The 20,014-nt window shown below is 55.8% G+C and overlaps 2 protein-coding genes across 2 annotated transcripts; both read left to right on the forward strand.

Annotated features, from left to right (window-relative positions):
• The first annotated feature begins 2,279 nt into the window (after window positions 1-2,279).
• NOX5 (NADPH oxidase 5) lies at window positions 2,280-10,784 on the forward strand. Its single transcript, XM_062501157.1, has 15 exons — window positions 2,280-2,399; window positions 2,640-2,790; window positions 3,416-3,626; window positions 4,045-4,363; window positions 4,839-4,992; window positions 5,633-5,805; window positions 6,220-6,402; window positions 6,887-7,019; window positions 7,628-7,770; window positions 8,116-8,451; window positions 8,856-8,980; window positions 9,463-9,547; window positions 9,802-9,901; window positions 9,984-10,150; window positions 10,653-10,784. The coding sequence occupies exons 1-15, from the start codon at window positions 2,280-2,282 to the stop codon at window positions 10,782-10,784; spliced, it is 2,532 nt and encodes an 843-aa protein (XP_062357141.1).
• A 1,589-nt stretch (window positions 10,785-12,373) lies between these two features.
• GLCE (glucuronic acid epimerase) lies at window positions 12,374-16,395 on the forward strand. Its single transcript, XM_062501545.1, has 4 exons — window positions 12,374-12,388; window positions 13,012-13,531; window positions 14,558-14,812; window positions 15,371-16,395. Exons 2-4 carry the CDS (start codon window positions 13,024-13,026, stop codon window positions 16,393-16,395), a joined length of 1,788 nt encoding a protein of 595 aa, XP_062357529.1. The 5' UTR covers window positions 12,374-12,388; window positions 13,012-13,023.
• Window positions 16,396-20,014: the final 3,619 nt, after the last annotated feature.

Genomic DNA, 20,014 nt, shown 5'->3' on the forward strand with positions numbered 1-20,014 from the left:
ATGGAAAAATGGAATAAGTCTGAAGTAGAATCCACAAATATTTGGGAGTTGAATCACTTGAGATGTGGGAAAGGCTGAAAAATTTTGGGATTTTGGGGAATTTTTGCTGTCAGAAATCCATGAGGGGGATGAGAAAGAAAAAAACAAAACGGGGAATAAAACTTCCGGGATCCTTGGAAAATTCCTGAGAAAATTTGTGGGAAAATGGAGGGGGAGGAAAAGAGGGAAGCCCCAATTTCTGGGAAAAGAATTTGTAGGAAATTCCAGGAAATTGAAGGATTAAAAAAAAAAAAAAAAAAAAGATTTTGGAAGTGAGGCAAGAAAAGGGAAAACTGGGAAATAGCAGAATTCCAAGGAATTTTTTTGGAGGAGAATCTGCAGGACTGATGGAGCCATTCCCAAAAACTCCCAAGAGGATTCCAAAGGAATGGAAAATTTGGGAATTCTGCTCAAATCCCAGCACACTGGGATCGATTCGGAGGGGGTTTTTTCCTGGCTGTTTTTCCAGGAATTCCACTCCAGGTTGTTCCTTTTTGGGAATTTCGCCCATTCCCAGCGTTTTTCCAGGGATAAATCCCACAGGAATGTGGAGTTTCCCTCCTTTCCAGGATTTCCCGGAGCAGGAGCTGCTTCCAGAGGAGTTTCCAGCAGCTCCTGATTCGGGAAGAGCTCCTGAAATTCCTGAGAGTGAGGAAATGCTGCAGAATATCCAAGGAAAAATTGGGAATTTGAGGTGGTTCCTGTAAAAAAAACAAAAAAAAAACAAACAAAAAAAAAAAAACCAGGGATGGAAAGGGATTAAATCCCCGAGAATGAAGAAATTCCACGGAATCCAAGGAAAGCTGGGAATGGAGGGTGGTTTCCTGTAAAAAAAAAAAAAAAACAAAAAATACCCAAAAACCAAAAAACGGATTGAATTCCTCAGGATGAGCAAATCCCACAGAATCCAAGGAAAAGTTGGGAATGGAGCTCCCATTCCAAACTTTCCCACCTGGAATTCCCATTCCTTGGATCCCCAAATCCCGCCTGGAGCAGAATTCCCAGTTTTTTTCCCTATGGATGCAATCGGATACAGCACAAAGAGCTGGAGAAGCAGCGGGAAAATGAGGGAAAGAACCTTTGGGATCCAAGAAATAGTGGGATAAATGAGTGGAGATCCCGGAAAAAAACGGGATTTGGGACGGGGACAGGGCTGGATTTAATCCAATTTATCCCGAGATCCTGGGGATGCTTGGAAATTTTTGGGATCCAGTTTTGTGCTCCAGCAGCTCCTCCCGGTTATTCCCGGTGGGATCCGGGGGTTCAGCTGCCTCTGGAATGTGGAAATCGGGAATGTTTCATCCCTGGGTCTGCTCCTGACATTCCCATGGCAACCTCGTCCCGGCCGGATTTCTTCCGGAGGGAATAAAAGGCTGGAAGCTGGAAAAGACATTCCCGGTGTGTTCCTGACAGGCAGGAATTCGGGAGCGGAGCCCCTGGGTGGCGGCTCCGGATGGATTTGGCAGGAACACAATTCCCGAGGGATGGATGGGACACGGAATTGGGAAAGGGATAAACACCAGCTGGAAAAAACGGGATCGGGATGGGCCACGGAGCTGGGCGGGATTTGGGAAAGGAGAGCCAATGGGAGTGAGGTGGGAGCGGGGATTTGGGATTTATTCCAGCGGGAAATCCCAGCTGGATCCATCCGGCTCCTCGGGAATGCCATGGGCTTTTCCAGGATTTCCCTTTGGAGTCGTTCCGGATCCGCTGGAGGTGAACGGGAGAGGTTGGAGATGGGAAAAGGCTCCTGGAAATTCGATTTTCCTTTGGATCCTGGGGAAATCTGGGATGCTGGGAAGTGTTGATGGGTTTCATGGAGCGTGGGGGACTGGAGGAATTTTGGAGAGAATGGGAAAAGAGGGAATGGAGGGAAAGAAGGGAATGGGAAAGGAGGAAATGGGAATCAGGAGGGAATGGAAATAGGAAAGAAATAGGGAAAGGGAGAGAGGGAATGGGAAAGAAGGGAATGGGAATGGGAGATGATCCCTGCTCGGCTTTTCTGGGAAAAAGGGAATCCCCAGGGATGCTCCCAAGGGCCGTGTGAACCCTGTGATTATCCCAGGAATTGGGCTCGGCAGCTCCATGGAAATTTGGGATTCCACAGGCGGGCAGCACTGCTGGAACCCGGCTGATCCCAGCGGGATCCAGCTTTGGGATGCTCCATGAGAGGAGCCCTCTGGAATGGGGCTGGGAGCTCCCCAGAAGGATTGTTGGGATTTAGGGATCGCTCCGGAGCCATGGGAGCAGCGGCGGACACGGAATGGCTGCGCTGGGTGAGCAAACAGTTTGGGAATGTCGCTGGGAAGAAGAAGGAAATCAGCCTGGAAGAGTTCAAATCCGCCCTGCAGGTCAAGGAGGTGCGGGATCCTTGGGAAAACGGATCCTTGGGAAAAGGGATCCCTGGGAAAAGGAGAGGGATCTGTGGGAAGAGGGAATGGGATCCAGGGGAAGAGAGGAGGGATCAGTGAGAATTCCCTGATTCCCTGCTCCATGGGACTGAACATTCCCTGAATCCCTGACCCATGGGAACATTCCCTGACCCATGGGACCATTCCCTGAATCCCTGACCCATGGGAACATTCCCGCTTTTCCTGCAGTCCTTCTTTGCCGAGAGGTTTTTCGCACTCTTCGATTCCGACGGGAGCGGCTCCCTGAGCCGAGAGGAGTTTTTGGGATCGCTGCACCGGCTGCTCTGCGGGAATTCCACGGAAAAGCTCCGATTCCTCTTCCAGGTGTACGATGTGGACGGTGAGAGGAGAAAAACGGGATTCGTCACGGGTTTTTTGGCGGGGAGAAATTTGGGATTTGGTCTTCTCCGAGCATCCAAGTTTGGCTGCCCTCATTCCATGTGGGAATGGGAAAATTCCAGCTGGAAGTCAAGGATTCCATTGGTCTTACTTGAGGATTTTGCAGGATTTCCCCTCAGCTGGGAGGAGCGGGATCTGCTTCGCTCCAATCCCAACTCCCCATCCTGCTTTCCTGAAACTGGGATCGTTTGGGTTGGAAAAACCCTTGGGGATTGAATCCAACTATTCCCTGTCCCCAGATCCCCTTCCAATGCTGCCCTTTCCATGAATATTCCCAAATATCCAACTGGAGCCTCCCCTGGATGCCATTCCCATTATCCAATCATGTATTCCTGGGAGCAGATCCTGACTCATCTGGGATTTTCCAACCTGCAAGGAAAATTCCCGGATTAGGACTGGAAAATCGGGATGGAGATGATTCTGTAGGACTGTGGAATATTGGGATGGAGATGATTCCACGGGGCTGTGGAAAATTGGGATGGAGATGACTGTGTAGGGCTGTGGAATATCGGGATGGAGGTGATTGCACGGGGCTGTGGAATATCGGGATTCTCCCACTTTTCCAGGGAGCGGCTCCATCGACGCCGAGGAGCTGCTGCTGGTGCTCCGGGGGTGTCTCCGGGAGAGCTCCCTGGCCCTTCCCGAGGAACGGCTCGGAGCCCTGAGCCAGGCCCTGCTCCAGGCCTTGGACCGGGATCGCAGCGGCTCCATCACCTTCCCCGAGCTCCAGGAGCAGCTGGAAGCGTTCCCGGAGCTCCTGGAGAACCTGAGCATCAGGTGGGAAGGGGAACGCTGGGATTTCCGGGAAAGGATCCCATGGGGTTGGGAGCAGCTGGAGAGGTTTGGGGTTGGATGAGAGATGGTTTGGGATGGGGCAGGGTCTGGATTTTGGGGTGAGTGCAGGGTTTGGGTTTTGGGCTGGTTTGGGATAGGGCAGGGATGGGTGCAGGTATGACTTGGGATGGGGTTGGAATGGAGGCCGGGTTTGGATCAGGGATGGATTGGAATGGGGCAAGGTCTGGATTTTGGGATGGTTTAGGATGATGTGGGATGGGTGCAGGGTTTGGGTTTTTGGAATGGGTGCAGGGATGGATTCAGGGATGCTGCCACTCTGGCTGTAGGGCCGGGTCCCACCCTGTCCTGGTACTTCCCCAGCTCCCAATTCCCATCCAAACCCCCATTCCCTTTTTCCCAGTGCCGCCAGCTGGCTGAAGCCTCCCAGTCCCCCTGAGCACTGGCTGTGCTGCTTTTCCCGGGAATCCCGCAGGGATCAGCGGGCCGGCCTGTGCTGCTTTTCCCGGGAATCCCGCAGGGATCAGCGGGCCGGCCTGTGCTGCTTTTCCCGGGAATCCCGCAGGGATCAGCGGGCCGGCCTGTGCTGCCTCGGGGGCTGGGTCGCCATCACGGCGCTCCTGCTCGCCCTGGGGGCCCTGGGCCACCGGGAGCGCGGCCCCGCCCTGGCGCTGGCCCGGGGCTGCGGGCAGAGCCTGAACCTCAACTGCGCCCTGCTGGCCGTGAGTGCCCGGGACACCGGGGGGACACCGGGGGGACACCGAGGGGACACCGGGGGAGGGGGGGGGGGTTGGTTTGGGGGACAGGGAACCAGGAAGGGTGGGAGAGTCCCGGGATGTTCAGCGGGAATGCTGGCCCGAAGTTTTCCCCGTTGTCCCCAGCGTTTTCCGTGGTCCCCCAGCATTTCCCGTTCCCCCTGGAATTTCCCATTGTTCCCCAGCATCTCCCATTGCCCCTGGAATTTCCAGTTGCACCTCAGCATGCCCCATGGCCCCCCGGTATCTCCCGGTGTCTCCCATCTCCAACTGCCCCTGGAATCTCCCACTTCCCCATACAATTCCAATCGCCACCCCCCGGTATCTCCGGTTGCCCTGATCCCTCCCCTCGCCCCCTGCTCGTCCCTGTCCCCATCGCTGGTCCCTGCCCTCACCCCCTGTTCTCTCTTGTCCCTGTCCCTGTCCCCGTCGCTGTCCCCAGGCTCTGGTGCTCCGCCGTTCCCTGACCTGGCTGCGCCGTTCCCCTCTGGCCGCGCTGTTCCCGCTGGAGCTGCACGTGCGGGGCCACGAGCGCGTGGCTCACCTGGTGCTGGCCCTGGCGACCGCGCACGCGGGGGCACACCTGGCACACGCGGGTCAGTGCCGGGGACACGGGGACAGGGCGGCGGGGTCGTGTACCGGGATCCCGGGGATGGGATCTCCCGCATCCCGGGATCCCAAAGAAAGGTTCCCGTGTCCCAAGTAGGAGGGGATGTCCTGGGGGAGCGGTGCCCGTGCCGGGAGGGCTGCGAGGGACAGGGACGTGACACGGACGTGACACGGACGGGGATGGGGACGGGGATGGGGACGGGGATGGGGACGGGGAAGGGGATGGGGACGGGGATGGGGATGGGGATGGGGAAGGGGCGGGCGCAGCAGCCGCGGGTTGTGATCCCCCTCTAGCGGCTCCCTCCGGGCAGCCGAGGTGCCGCTACCCCGAGCGGGATCCCAAATCCCGGCATTCCCAAATCCCACATCCTGGTGCCTCCAACCCCCATCCCAGAGCGGGTGCCGGGGCTTTCTCCCCCCAAGGGGCCACCTCTGCTCCCCCGTGCCAACACCCCCGGGACAGCCGGGACGCGGTGCCAGGCACGGACCGGGGCATTCCCGGGTGGGCATTCCTTAATGGGCATTCCCGGACGGACACTCCCGGCTGGGCAGCAGGGTGTTGTGACGGCCGGGCCGTGCTGAGCTGTCCCTCCGTCCCCCTGTGTCCCCCTGTCCCTCTGTCCCCAGGCCTGGCCCAGCGGGACTGGCAGGTGGCCCTGGGCGAGTACCTGGGGCGGGCTCGGCCGGGGGCGGGCGGGGTGGCCGGCACAGCCCCGCAGACCGGGCTGGCGCTGCTCGCCCTGCTGCTGGCCATGCTCCTCTGCTCCAGCCCCTGCGTGCGCCGCGGCGGCCACTTCGAGGTGATTCCATGGGAATTCCCGGCTGGAATGATGCCGTGGTGGGAAGGGGGGCACCCTGACATCCCTGGGCACTCCACACTCGCGGTTTGGGGTTCCTGGGATTTTCTTCTCAACGGGACGCAGGGAGTTGGTTTCCCAGTGCCACGGGGGTATTGGGATGGAATTCCTGCCTGGGAGGAGCTGGGATGGAATTCCCCCAGAAGTTGGGGCTGCTCCTGGATCCCTGGGAGTGTCCCTGGAGCAGCCGGGGATAGTGGGGGAGGTGTTGGGATTGGAAGTGGATGGGTTTAAGGTCCTTTCCAAGACAATTCCCAGCGATTCCAGGATTCCCTTGTGCTGCCTTTTCCCACTGGGATACCCAGACCAGGAAGCGCCGTTTGGATCCAGCACTTCCCATCCCATCCCCATTCCCAGGTTTTTTACTGGAGCCACCTCTCCTACATCTCCGTGTGGTTCCTGCTGCTCCTTCACGGTCCCCACTTCTGGAAGTGGTTCCTGATTCCTGGCTCCCTGTTTTTCCTGGAGAAGGTTCTGGGCTGGGTGTGGCGCCGGGCAGGGGATCTGCACATCCTGGAGGCCAAGCTGCTGCCCTCCAAGGTGGGAATGCATCCCAAATCCCATCATCTCAAATCTCAAACAAACATCCCAAATCCCATCCATCCCATCATCCCACATTCCAAACATCCCAAATACCACCAATCTGCAGCCCTCCAAAGGTGGAAACGCATCCCAAATCCCATCCATCCATCCCAAATCCCACTGTCTCACTTCCCACCTCCTCCTGGGACCCTGGGAATGAAGGAACAAACAAACACAGAAAAGCTGGAGCTTGGAGGCAAAAGGAATTATTTTATTATTTCTAATCCTTTTTCCTGATTTTTTTGAATGAAAACTCGTGGAACTGGGAAATTTTTTTTCCCAAAACCCCATCATTTGAGCCCAGTCCGAACTGGGAATGGGGAATGGGAAACAAACCCAACAGGAGCCAGAACCCGGAACTTCCACTGCGCTTCCCATGACAGGAACTAGTAGGAAGGATCCTTTGGACTTTCCCAGTTTTCCTGCTCCCATTTTCCCACAGGTGACCCACCTGGTGATCCAGAGGCCGAAATCCTTCCGCTTCCAGCCGGGGGATTACGTCTACCTGAACATCCCGGCCATCGCCGCCTACGAGTGGCATCCCTTCTCCATCAGCAGCGCTCCGGAGCAGCCGGGTGCCGTGTTTGCCCTGGAGACTTCCCTGGAATTCTCCCTTAACATCCCCCGGGATCTGATTTCCCACCCCCTGGGATCCATTTCCCATGCCCCGGGATCTGATTTCCCACCTCTGGAATGATTTTTGTCCCCAGGATCTGTTTCCCACCCCTAAGATCTGACTTCCCACCTCTGGAATGTTTCCCGTCCCCCCTGGGATCTGATTTCCACCCCCTGGGATCTGTTAGTCCCCCAGGATCTGTTTCCCACCCCTAAGATCTGATTTCCCATCCCTCCAGGATCTGTTTTCCAACCCCAGGATCTGTTTCCTGCCCCCAGGATCTGATTTCCCACCCCCAGGATCTTTCAATCCCCCAGGATCCGTTTCCCACCCCTGGGATCTGTTTTCCATCCCTGGAATGTTTCCCTATCCCCCCGGGATCCATTTTCCATCCACTCGGGATCTGTTTCCCACCCTTGGGATCTGACTTCCATCCCAGGATCTGTTTTTCCAGCTCGGATAGGGCTGGGATCAAGCCGGGTTATGGAAGGTGCTTCCATGGGACGAGCTGGGTTTGAAGCTCTTCCCAGTCCCGAGAATTCCAGGATTTTGGGATTTCTCCCACAGACACGCTCTGGCTGCACATCCGGGCGCGGGGCCAATGGACCACCAAGCTCTACGAGTACTTCCAGCAGCTGGAATTGCATGGCCCGGAGTCAAATCCACCCGGGAAGAGCCACAGGGAGCCCAGGAGCCGGCACTGGGAACAGGTGGGATTTATGGGATTGGGATCAGGGCAAAGGGATGGGTGCAGCTGGGTGAGGATGGATCCCATGGGATCATCCCAGTGTGCAGCCGGGGAATCTCTCGGGATGAACGTTCCCTGCTCGTCCAGCCTTGAGGGATTCACGTCCCATGGAACGGGAATTTGTACGCCACGGAATGGGATTTGGGATGGATGGATGGGATGGTGGGATTTGGGATTGATGGGATTTTGTGCCCCGTGGAATGGGATTGATGGGACATTGTGCCCCACGGAATGGGAGGCCCAGCAGATCCCTGGGATTGCTGATTCCCAGCTGCTGTTCCCAGGAAGGATCCGTGGCCTCTGGCAGGGATGGAGCTGTGGAGCTGACAGCATTCCGAGCCTCCGGAGCTGCTCTCCCGGGAAAGGACCCGGAGCAGGGGGTGAGCACTGCCCTGATCCCAGGGGATCCAGCCACAGGAGAGTGGATCCCAAATGGGATAAAGCTCCTGAAAAAGCTCTTTGGAAAGACATTCCTTGGATATTATTGTGGGGTTGGCAGCTGGAATTGTGTGTGCAGCCCAGCGGGAAAGCGCCCCAAATCCAGGGAGTTTTGGGAATGGTTGGGAATGGGGGGATCATCACTGCTCCCTTCTCCTTGCAGCGCTCTGGGCCTGGGGAGACCCTGTGGAGCTACAGCGTCAAGGTGAGGATGTTCCCGTTTTTCCTGGATCCTGGGAAATGGGCTGGGATCAGCATTCCTGAGTGACCTTGTATCCCTGTTCCCACCATCCCTTCCCTGGATCCACGTTCCCACCATCCCATCCCTGGATCCGTGTTCTAACCATCCCATCCCTGGATCCACATTCCTACCATCCCATCCCTGTTCCCACCATCCCTGGATCCCTGTCCATGGATGATCCCACCTGGGGCTGATCCAAACCCTGCCCCACAGGAAAACTCCCATCCTTCCCACCCATTCCTTGCTCCCACAAAACCCTGAGAATTCCCAAATCCCATGATCTCCTCCACCTGGGAGCTGTTACAGCACCTGGAACTACCGGATCTGTTCCAAGTCTGGATCTCTCCCTGTCTTTGGATGTCTCCCAGTGCTTCCTGGATGGTCCCTATGGAACTCCGAGCCGGCGGATCTTCACCTCGGAGCACGCCGTCCTCATCGGAGCCGGCATCGGCATCACGCCCTTCGCCTCCATCCTGCAGAGCATCATGTTCCGGTGGGAATCTGGGAATATCCCGGGGATTTGGGATGGATGCCCAGGTAGAGCTGTCCTTCAGTCCTTGGGATTCAGTCTTTGGGATTCATTCCCATGGCTGCAGGTGGGGCCTCCCTTGGTATCAGGATTTTCCTTGGGAATTTGGGAATGGAGCTCGAGGGAGCTTGGTCTGGGGCGGGCACCGGGAAGGAAAGGGAGGTAAGGGGAAGGAAAAAGTGGAAAGGAACACGAATGAGCAGGAAAATGGAGGAAAAGGAGAGAAGGGGAGGAAAGGGGAAGAAAGGAGCAGGAGAAGGAAGGAAGGAAGGAAGGAAGGAAGGGACAGGAAGGGGCAGGAAAAGTAAGGAAGAAGCAGGAATGGGCAGGAAAAGGAGGGAGCAAGAATGGGCAGGAAAATACAAGACAAGGAGGGAAGAAGCAGGAATGGGAAGGGAAATGCAGGAAAAGGAGGGAAGGAGCAGGAGGTGCGGGTCCCTGCACAGGTACCGGCGGCGGAAGCAGAGCTGCCCCAGCTGCCATTTCTCCTGGAGCGAGGAACGGCGGGATGAGGAGATGACGCTCCGGAAGGTGGGAATGGGAACGGGAGCAAGAGGGGATGTGGGATCCTGGCTTGCCCTGGGATGGGGCTGCACGGGGGAGAGCCCAGGAGCATCCCTCAAATCTGGGAGGTTTGGGAATGGGGGCTGGATCTGGTGACTGTTGGGATTTGGTGTCGGGATCTGGTGTTGGGATTTGGTCCAGGGGTAGCGTCTGGATTTGGTGCCAGGATTTGGTGTTGGGATCCGGTGAGTGCCCAAGCAGAGGCCCTCCTGCGCTCCCAGGTGGATTTCATCTGGATCACGCGGGATCAGCAGCACCTGCAGTGGTTCCTCGGCCTCCTGGCCAAGCTGGAGTCGGAGCAGGCGGATCTGGAGCCGGGAGGTGAGCGGGAATTTCCGGCATCATTCCCAGGAAAACCCTCACCCCAATCCGTGGCAGCGGGGCTGAATCCCTGAAATTCCAGGGAAGTTCCTGGAGCTGCACCTGTACATGACCTCGGCGCTGGGCAAGGGGGACGTGAAGGCGCTGGGGCTGCAGCTGGCCCTGGATCTGCTGGCAGCACAGGAAAAGCGGGATTCCATCTCCGGGCTCCGCAGCCGCACCCAGCCCGGCCACCCCGACTGGGCCAAGGTCAGGGATTCACATCCCACATCTGCCAGGATCCCCGGATCCAAGGAATGGGAATGCTGGGGGGGAGGGGGTGAGGGGTGCCAAGGAAGGGGTCAGAGAGTCTGGGAATGGGATGATGGAAGTAGGGAATAGAAGCATGGAATTGGGGAGTGGGATCATGGAATTGGGGAATGGAATCGTGGAATGGAATCAGAGAATCAGGGAATGAATCAGGGAGTGGGATCATGGAATTGGGGAGTGGGATCATGGAGTCAGGGAATGGGATCAGAAGGTCATGGAATGGGATTACCGAATAGGAACATGGAATCATGGAACGACACTCACAGAATGGAATCATGGAATGAGATCAGAGAATCAAGGAATGGGATCAAGGAATAATGGAATGGGTTGGGTTGGAAGGGACCACTAAGATCATCTCACTCCAACTGTGTAATCCAGCCCAGGGATCATGGAATGGGCTGAGTTGGAAGGGAATGGAGGATCCCAGCGTGTCCTATTCCAGGTGTTCGGCAAGGTGGCGGCGGAGCGGCGCGGGAAGGTCCAGGTGTTCTTCTGCGGCTCCGCGGGGCTGGCCAAGGTCATCCATGGGCACTGCCGGAGCTTCGGCTTCACCTTTTCCAAGGAAAACTTCTGACTGGAGCTCTTTCTGCCCTTCTGCGTCCGGCAGCCGATCCCGCTGCATCCCAGCCTGGATCCGCTGGGGCTGGGTGGGTGGGATGGGGCTTTGGGAAAGTTTCCTTTGGATCTGAGGAATAAATGAGGGAAAGTTTGCTTTGGATTTGAAGATGATGGAATCCAAGCATGCTGCTGTCGCCACGTGCCGCATCCAAAGGGTTCCGGTCCCTCCGGGATGTGATTCCAGCCCTGCCTGGCAGCTTTTCCATGGCTGGAGCTTTTCCAGGTGGGAATTTTCCAGGTGGGAATTTTTCCGATATTCCCAAACCTTCCCTGGCACAGCCTGAGGGCAGCAAAGCCGCCTTGCCCAGCCCGGTTCCTTTCATTCATCACTAATTCATTACTAATTAATGATTAATTAACGATTAATGAACCCCCGTTCATTAGCACGACCCAAGCCGGCACCGCCCACCTCACGCGGCGTCGCCACGTGACCATGATATGGGCGTGGCCTCCCCAACCAATCAGCGCAGCGCTCCGCCCTGAAGCCCCGCCCCTCCACCGGGCCGTTCTCATTGGCCGCCGCCGCTCTCGCGGGAAGCCGGGGCGGGGCCGCTCCCGCCGCTCCCCCGGCGGCCGCGCCGGCGCCAGCGGGGCCTGAGGCGGTCCCGGAGCGGCCGCGGGGCTTCGGGGCAGCTCCCGCAGCGCTCCCGGTGCCCCCGGAGCAGCCGGAGAGGTGGTGCCTCCGCCCCGCCCCGCCCCGCCCTGCCCTACCCGGCGCCGTTGTGGCGGCAGCACCGCCGCGCCGCGCGCTCCTATTGGCTGACGCTCTTCCCCCCGCGCGCTCCTATTGGCCGAGAGGCGCGAGGGCGGGGCCCCGGCGCTGCCCCTCCGTGCTCCCCCCGCTGCCCCGCGCGGGGGTTCCGCCGCCCGGCAGGCCCTGGGCGCAGGTAAGGAGCGGGCCGGGATTCCCGGGAATTCCCGGGATAATGGGAATGGTGGGAATGATGGGAATCATGGCAGCGGGTGAGAGAAAGAGATAGGGCAGCGGGATCGGTCTGTGCTGGCGGGGCTGGGCCGCCTCGGTGTCGCTGCCAGAGCCTGGGATAAGGGAATGAGAACGCTGGGAATTTGGGATTTGGGAATGTGGGCTGGGAAAATGTGGAGTGCAGGAATAGGGGCTGTGGGATTCGGGAATTTGGCCTTTGGAATTCGGGAATATGGGCTCTAGAATTGCTGGGATTCCCTGAGGAGTTTCCTAGGAATACCAGGGTTTTCCTGGGAATCAGGAGATTTTCCTGGAATTCTGAGGATTTTCCTGGGAGTACCAGGATTTTTCAGGGATTCTGAGGGTTTCCCTGGGAATCAGAGGGTTTTCCTAGTAATTTGAGAATCTCCCTGGGAATCAGAGGGTTTTTCTGGGAATTGCAGGATTTTCCTGGAATTCTGGGGCTTTTCCTGGGAATGCCAGGATTTCCCAGGAAAAGCTCCATCTGGGCCTGCTCCAGCTCCATTTTTCCCGGTTTTCTCTGCAGAAATCCCAAGAGGAATCCATAAATCTCAGGATTTTTTCATCTGGAAGTTCAGGATGCACTAGAATTCCAAGAATTCCCTTTCCCTGAGGTAAGAATGGAGCTGCTTTCCCCACTCCCATTTATTCCTGGCTCTGTTGGGATACCTGAAATTCCTATCCCAGATGGGATCCCACATTTCCATGTTTTTTCCCAGGAATGTTGGCACTAACGATTGAGCCCCATTCCCATCCAGATTATCCCAAATCCATGTCCTAATCCCATATTTTTCCATGTTTTTCCCAGGAATGCAGCACCATGAACTGACCATTCCCATCCAGGAAATCCCAGATCCCTGTCCTAATCCCCTATTTTTCCATGTTTATCCCAGGAATATTGGCACTAACAATGGTTGTGGCTCTATTCCCATCCAGGAAATCCCAAATCCCCATCCTAATCCTGTATTTTTCCATGTGTTTCCCAGGAATGCAGCACCATTCCCATCTGGAACATCCCAAATCCCCATCCTGATCCCATATTTTTCCATGTTTTTCCCAGGAATGCTGCACCATGCGCTGCCTGGCTCTGTCACCCTGACCATTCCCATCCAGATTATCCCAAATCCCTGTCCTTATCCCATATTTTTCCACGTTTTTCCCAGGAATGCTGCACCATTCCCATACAGATTATCCCAAATCCCTGTCCTGGTCCCATGTTTTTCCATGTTTTTCCCAGGAATGCTGCACCATGCGCTGCCTGGCCCGCCTCAGCTCCAAGGCTCTCCTGGTCCTCTGCTCCCTCCTGGCTCTGCTCTCTCTGCTCCTCTGGACCCGCTGCTCCCACCATTCCCAAATCCCCCCAAACCCCCCGGAACGCCGCGGGAACTCCGCCGGGATCCCCGAGAGCGAGGAAGCGTCGCCGCAGGAACAACCGAAAGCTCCGGGAATTGCGGGAAGCGCCGGGAAAGCGTCGCCGAGGTACGAGGAGATCGACTGCGTCATCAACGAGGAGCACACGGTGAAGGGGCGCCGCGAGGGCAGCGAGGTGTTCCTGCCCTTCAGCTGGGTGGAGAAATACTTCCAGGTTTACGGCCGGATCGCCCAATCCGACGGGAATGAGCGCTTCGAGTTTTCCCACAGTTATTCCAAGGTTTACGCCCAGCGCGCTCCGTACCGGCCCGACGGCGTCTTCATGTCCTTCGAGGGATACAACGTGGAGCTGCGGGACAGGGTCAAGTGCATCAGCGGGGTGGAAGGTGGGGTTTTTCTGGGAAGGGGAGGATTCCCGGGAATTTTTGGGGTTGGGAATGATCCTTAAAATGTGCAGGAAGGGCGATTTGGTGCTGGGAACGCGGGGATGGAGGTGGCAGCGTTGAGGTCCGCGACAAACTCGGGTGCATCAGCGGGGTGGGAGGACTTTTGGGATTGGGATGATCTCCTGGAAGGTTCTTTGGGATTGGGATGGAAGGTTTTTTGGGGTTGGGATGGAAGGTTTTTTGGGATAGGGGTGATGTCCTTAAAATCTCCTGGAAGTGTGAAGTGAGCTGGATGCTCCGGTGGGAATATGGGCATGGCGGCAGGGTCAAGTGCATGGGTCAGTAGGGTGGAAGGTGGGGTTTTTCTGGGAAGGGGAGGATTCCCGGGAATTCTTGGGGTTGGGATGATCCTTAAATTGTGCTGGAAATGCGAAGTGAGCTGGGTTTGGTGCTGGGAATGTGGGAAGGGAAATCTCAAGTTTTGGGATTGGGATGATCCTGAGCATGTGATGGAAGTGCTCCTTAAAATGATCTGGAAGTGGAAAGTGACCTGGATTTGGTGGTGGGAATGGGGGAATGGGATTTTGTGGTGGCACCTCCAGCCTTGGGATTTTAAGGATTGAGTTGGATGGGACAGGATCCAGGGTATGACTCCCAGTGCCAGAGGGCAGGGATAGATGGGATTTGGGGAAAGAATTCCTGGCTGAGCTGGAATTCCCAGAGCAGCTGTGGCTGCCCCTGGATCCTGGGAGCGTCCTGGGATAGTGGAAGTGTCCCCCTGGCCTTGGAAGAGCTGGAACGGGATGGGATTGAAGTTCCCTTGCACCCAACCCATTCCAGAATTCCCTAAAAGTCAGGAATACCACACCAGGGGAATCCTGGATTTTAGCAGGAAAGGCTCCTAGGACTACCCTCACCACCATTTCTGGAGCTCCTGAAATTCTGGGAATGTTTGAGGAGGAACTTCTTCCCTCATTCCAACACCTTTTCCATATTTTTTAATTTTTTTTTTTTTTTCCCGGGCAGGAGTTCCTCTCTCCACGCAGTGGGGCCCTCAGGGCTACTTCTACCCCATCCAGATCGCCCAGTACGGGCTGAGCCACTACAGCAAGAACCTGACGGAGAAGGCGCCGCACGTGGAGGTGTACGAGACCGCGGGGGACGGGATCGGCGTCGGGAACGGGGTCGGGAATGGAGAGTGGACGGTGCCCAAGGGCTGCTCCCTCGCCACCGTCTGGGACAAGTCCCGGCTCACCGGAGTCAAGCACTTCTCCTGCCCAGGTGGGTGTTTGTTGGGAATTCTGGCGAGCGTTGGGAATTCCACCGGGCGCTGGGAATGCTGGAGGGTGCTGGAGAGGAGAGTGGGAATTGTTGGGTACTGGGGTTTTTGTTTGGCCTTTGCTCCCAGTCCTTTTTATTCCCAGTCCTTTTTGTTCCCAGTTCTTTCTTCCCAGTCTTTCATTGCGAGTCCTTCATTCCCAATCCTTCATTCCCTACCACTCTTTTCTTCATTCCCCATCCTTAATTCCCAATCCTTTTCCTTCCCAATCCTTTTCATTCCCAATCCTTCCTTCCCCATCCTTTTCATTCCTTATCCTTCACTCCCAATATTTTTCATTCCCAATCCTTTTCATTCCGGATCAAATCAGGTGAAATAGCCCAGAAATGTTCAATTACTGAAGGGCTGCCCTAAAATCTTTGGAACCCCTCCGGAACTGGAGCGGGGATGGCCTCCAGAACCCACTCCAAACCTTTTGGAACCGGGAACCTTCCGATACCAAACGTGGCTTTTTCCCGGAGACGCTTTTTTTTTCTTTTTTTTTTTTTTTTTTTTCCCAGAAAGCTCCGAGGGCGTTTCCCTGGAGCTGAACAACGGCCGGGATTTCATCATCTCCTTCGACCTGAAGCTGCTGAGCAACGGCAGCGTGTCCGTGGTGTTGGAGAGCACGGAGAGGAGCCAGCTCTTCACCGTGCACTACGTGTCCAGCACGCAGCTCATCGCCCTCCGCGACCGGCACATCTTCTACGGCATCGGCGCCCGCAGCACCTGGAGCACCCTCACCCGGGATCTCCTGACGGATCTCCGGAAAGGCGTGGGGCTCTCCAACACCAAAGCCGTCAAACAAACCAAGATCATGCCCAAACGGGTGTTGCGTTTGGTGGCCAAAGGTCAAGGATTCCTGGACAACGTCACCATCTCGGCCACCGCGCACATGGCCGCCTTCTTCGCCGCCAGCCGCTGGCTGCTGCGTAACCAGGACGAGCGCGGCGGGTGGCCCATCATGGTCACCAGGAAGCTGGGAGAAGGTTTCAAATCCTTGGATCCCGGTTGGTACTCGGCCATGGCGCAAGGCCAGGCCATGTCCACGCTGGTCAGGGCTTACCATCTGACCAAAGATCCGGCGTTCCTGGGCGCGGCGCTGAGGGCCACGGCGCCCTTCAAGCTGCCGGCGGAGCAGCGCGGGGTCAAGGCGGTGTTCATGAACCGGCACGATTGGTACGAGGAGTATCCCACCTCTCCCAGCTCCTTCGTGCTCAACGGATTCATGTACTCCTTGATCGGCCTCTACGACCTGAAGGAGACGGCGGGAGAAAAATTGGGGAAGGAAGCGCGGCTGCTGTACGAGCGCGGCATGGAGTCGCTCAAGGCCATGCTGCCGCTCTTCGACACCGGATCCGGCAGCGTCTACGACCTGAGGCACTTCATGCTGGGCACGGCGCCCAACCTGGCGCGCTGGGATTACCACACCACGCACATCAACCAGCTGCAGCTGCTCAGCTCCATCGACGACGCTCCGCTCTTCAAGGACTTCCTCAAGAGGTGGAAGAGTTACTTGAGAGGAGGCCGGGCCAAGCACAACTGAGATTTTTTTTTTTCTTATTTTATTTTATTTTTTTGTCCCCCATCCTTCCTCGCTTTTTTGACGGATCCTTCCCCCCCAAAAAAAAAAAAAACAAAACAAAACAAGAAAAAACAACAACAAAAAAATTTGGGCCTTAAAACTGCTCCGGGGAAGGCGCGGCCCGGCGCGGGAAGGTTTGGGATCGGGACGTAAGTTGGAGGTTGAGGTTGGGTTTTGTTGGGATTGGTTTTTTCCTTTTCCCAGGAAAAGGTTTGCTGAAGCCATAGAAGTCTTGGAAGTGTGGTCGCTGCCTGGAGAGCTCATCCAGGGCCTCTCAAAGTGGGATTTTGTGTCCGTGTTGGAGCAGCTCCCGTGGGATGAGCGCCGTCCACGGGAATCGCTCGGAGCCTGGGAGTGCAGAGTGTGGCTTTAAAGGGGGAGGGGTTTCCTACGGATTCGCTTTTTTGGGATGAAAAATCCACAGGTGGGATTTTTTTTTGTCAGTTCTCTGCCTGGACATCCTGGAGCTGGAGGGGTTTTTCATGGAAAACACATGCCCGGCATCATGGAAGCACAACTGGGAGCCTGGAGCACACAGCTCCAGGTCACCAGCACCGGTGTCCCCTGGGAGCTGGGATCCCTTATCCCAGTCACTGGAATTCCCTCGGAGCTGGGATCCCTTATCCCGGTCACTGGAATTCCCTCGGAGCTGGGATCCCTTATCCTGATTACTGGAATTCCTTTTAGAGCTGAGATCCCTTATCCCAGTCACTGGAATTCCCTCAGAGCTGAGATCCCTTATCCCGGTCACTGGAATTCCCTCGGAGCTGGGATCCCTTATCCCCGTGTCCCCTGGGAGCTGGGATCCCTTTTCCTGGAGTTCTATGTTTCCTATTTTGGATTTTGGAATTCCATCTGGGAGGTTCCTCAGAGCTCTGGGGACAATTTTGGGAATTGCTGACCGGGACATGGAACTCATCTGGAGTCCCTCAGGAAATACAAGAATTCGGGAATTTTCATTTTTCTCCTGCTCCAGCCCATCCAGCAGTTTAACAGTTCCATCCCAGAAGTTTTTCCAGGTTTCCCTGTGCTGGAATTCCCAGAGCAGCTGTGGCTGCCTCTGGATCCCTGGAATGTCCAAGGCCAGGTTGGAGCAGCCTGGGACAGTGGAAGGTCCCTGTGGAATGGGATGAGCTTTAAGGGTCCTTCCCACCAAACCATTCCATGATTCCATGATCCCACCTGCTGCCCGCTCCCGAACTCGTGGATGGACTTTGGGAATTCCCACCGCTCCCATTCCGTGTTGGAGCTGATCCCAGTCCCAGAATTCCGGGCACAGGGACAACGCCCATCTCCATCCTTTTGTTGCTTTCGCTTTTGGAGGCTTTTCCTTCATTTCTCACCCATCTTGGAGCGACTTTTTCCCGGCTTTAATCTGCGCGCTCCGGTCGGATCCATCCATCTGACGGATGCCAGAGGAGGAATTCTGATACCAAAGGTAGCAGAGGGGGATTTTTTCCATGCCCATGGAAACCAAACGGACACAAACCCACCCCAAACCTGGGATTCCTTCCCAAAAAGTCTGCTCCTTCCTAAAAATCCGCTCTGTCCTCCCCCTACCTGTTCCTTCCGTTGTTTTCCCAGTTGGAAAACCCGGAGAGACTCCTTGGATGCTGCTCCAGGATGGTTTTGGTGCCTTACAGAGGCCGGAATTCCTCTTGGTTGGTTTTTTTTTGGGAATTGATGCCGATGGTGGGGTTGGAGCGCGGCCGGTTTTCCCGCTCTGGAAACGCTCGGAAGTTTGGGATGGGCATTCCAAGGTTGTCCCTCCTGTCCCACCTCCTGTCCTTCCCATCACCTTCAGCACAGGTTGAGCTTCCAGGGATCCCCATCAGAAGCTGTAAATCCATGGAGAATCCATGGGAATTCCTGAAATTCCATTGTGCATTGGAAGAGGGTCTTTGGCCATGGAACCAATGCCCAAAACTTCATGGAATTCATTCCAATTCGGGATCCTTTTGTTCATTTTCCATCTTCAAACTCCCTGAGATCTTCGGGACCGAGATCACCTTTGATCCCGGATTTTCCTCTGGAGATTCCTTGGCTCTTCCCATGGGATCCCCTCTCCGTGGCTCCCCCACCCCAACAACACAAGCACAACCCTCCCTGGAATCCGGGCATTCCCTGGAATCCGGGCATTCCCTGGAAGCCGCTCATTCCCGTTCTCCTCCTCCTCCCCGGGCATGGCTTGGCTGGGATTTTGTTGGATTTTTCCGGGATTTTCCCGATGGAAGATATGCAATAATTTGTTTACAGGATGCTCCGGGCAGGGCGCTCCTCCTTTAAGCACAATGTGCACAGGATAGTTTTGTATTCCGCCCCTCCGGAATTTTTTTGGCGGGAAGAGGTTCTCCTACGTTTCTATGGGACATTGGAAATGCTTGGAAAGCTTTCTAAGACTGGGAAATAAATTTTTTTATCTTAAAGGAAAAAAAAAAACAAACCTTGGGATGTTTCCGTTATTTGGGGATTTTCCAAATATTTTATTTTCCAAATATTTTATTTTCCAAATGTATTCCAAGATTTTTTTTGGTTGGTTGGTTGTTTTTTTTTTTTTTTTTTTTCCTGTGGTGGGCTTCAGGTGTCACGTTTTTAAGGCAATTTTTTTTTTCTTCTGGAAAAGTGGGAAATTTTGCAGGAAAAGGGGGATTTTTTTGGGAAACAGAGCATGATTTGGGATTTTGCAGGAAAAGCGGAGGATTTTTGGGAAGCAGAACGGGATTTTGGTTTTTTGGGAAGCAGAACGGGATTTTGGTTTTTTGGGAAGCAGAGCAGGATTTTGGATTTTACGGGAAAAGTGGGATTTTTTGGGAAGCAGAACGGGAAACCCACCAGGCCCTGCTCTGCTGAGGAATTGTTCCCATCCAGCTGGGAAAAATCTGGGAATGAGCTGGGAGGGCTGGAATTCCCGGGCTGAGCTCCGGGATTTTTCCAGAGGCGCTGGGAGCGGGAGATGCGCGGCGAGGGCTGGGAATTAATTTTTTTTTTTCCTGCTTTTTTTTTTTTTTCCACTTCCTCGCCGCTGGATCCGATCCCGGCCGCGTTTGGCCGCGCTTATTTCCGGGTTTATTTGGGAATATTTTTTTCCTTGGACGAGGCACGATTCGTTCTCTCCCAAAATCTGGGAATTGCCGGCTTGTGGGATCATCCCGGTAGGCGTTTCCCGACGGGATCGTGCCTCTGGAAAAGCCGCGCCCTCCCGGCCGGGAATTCCATGTGGGCAGTGTTTGTATCCAGCTGAGTAATCCCGGGATTTGGAGGCAGCGCTGGAAAAATTCCGCATCCAGCGGCGGCTCCCGAGCAGCGCCGTAAGTCCCGGTTTTTTCCCCCCGTTTCTCCGGCATTCCCAGTTTTTCCCGTTGATCCCGAGGTTCGGCATTCCCGGGAAGTTCGGGAAATGCCGAGCGGGAAAGGGATAGGGAAAAAAAAAAAAAAAAAAGAAGAAAGTGCCGGGAGCGCTGGAGCAGCGGGAGCATTCCCGGTGCCGGGGGTGGGGGATGGCGGAATTCCCGGGAAGTTTCACTCGGGAGCGGGATGGGCTCTGGGATCCCCCGATCCCGGCGAATTTCTGGCGTGGAAA

The sequence above is a fragment of the Cinclus cinclus genome, chromosome 13 (assembly GCF_963662255.1).
Source record: "Cinclus cinclus chromosome 13, bCinCin1.1, whole genome shotgun sequence".
In the NCBI taxonomy this organism is placed as follows: domain Eukaryota; kingdom Metazoa; phylum Chordata; class Aves; order Passeriformes; family Cinclidae; genus Cinclus; species Cinclus cinclus.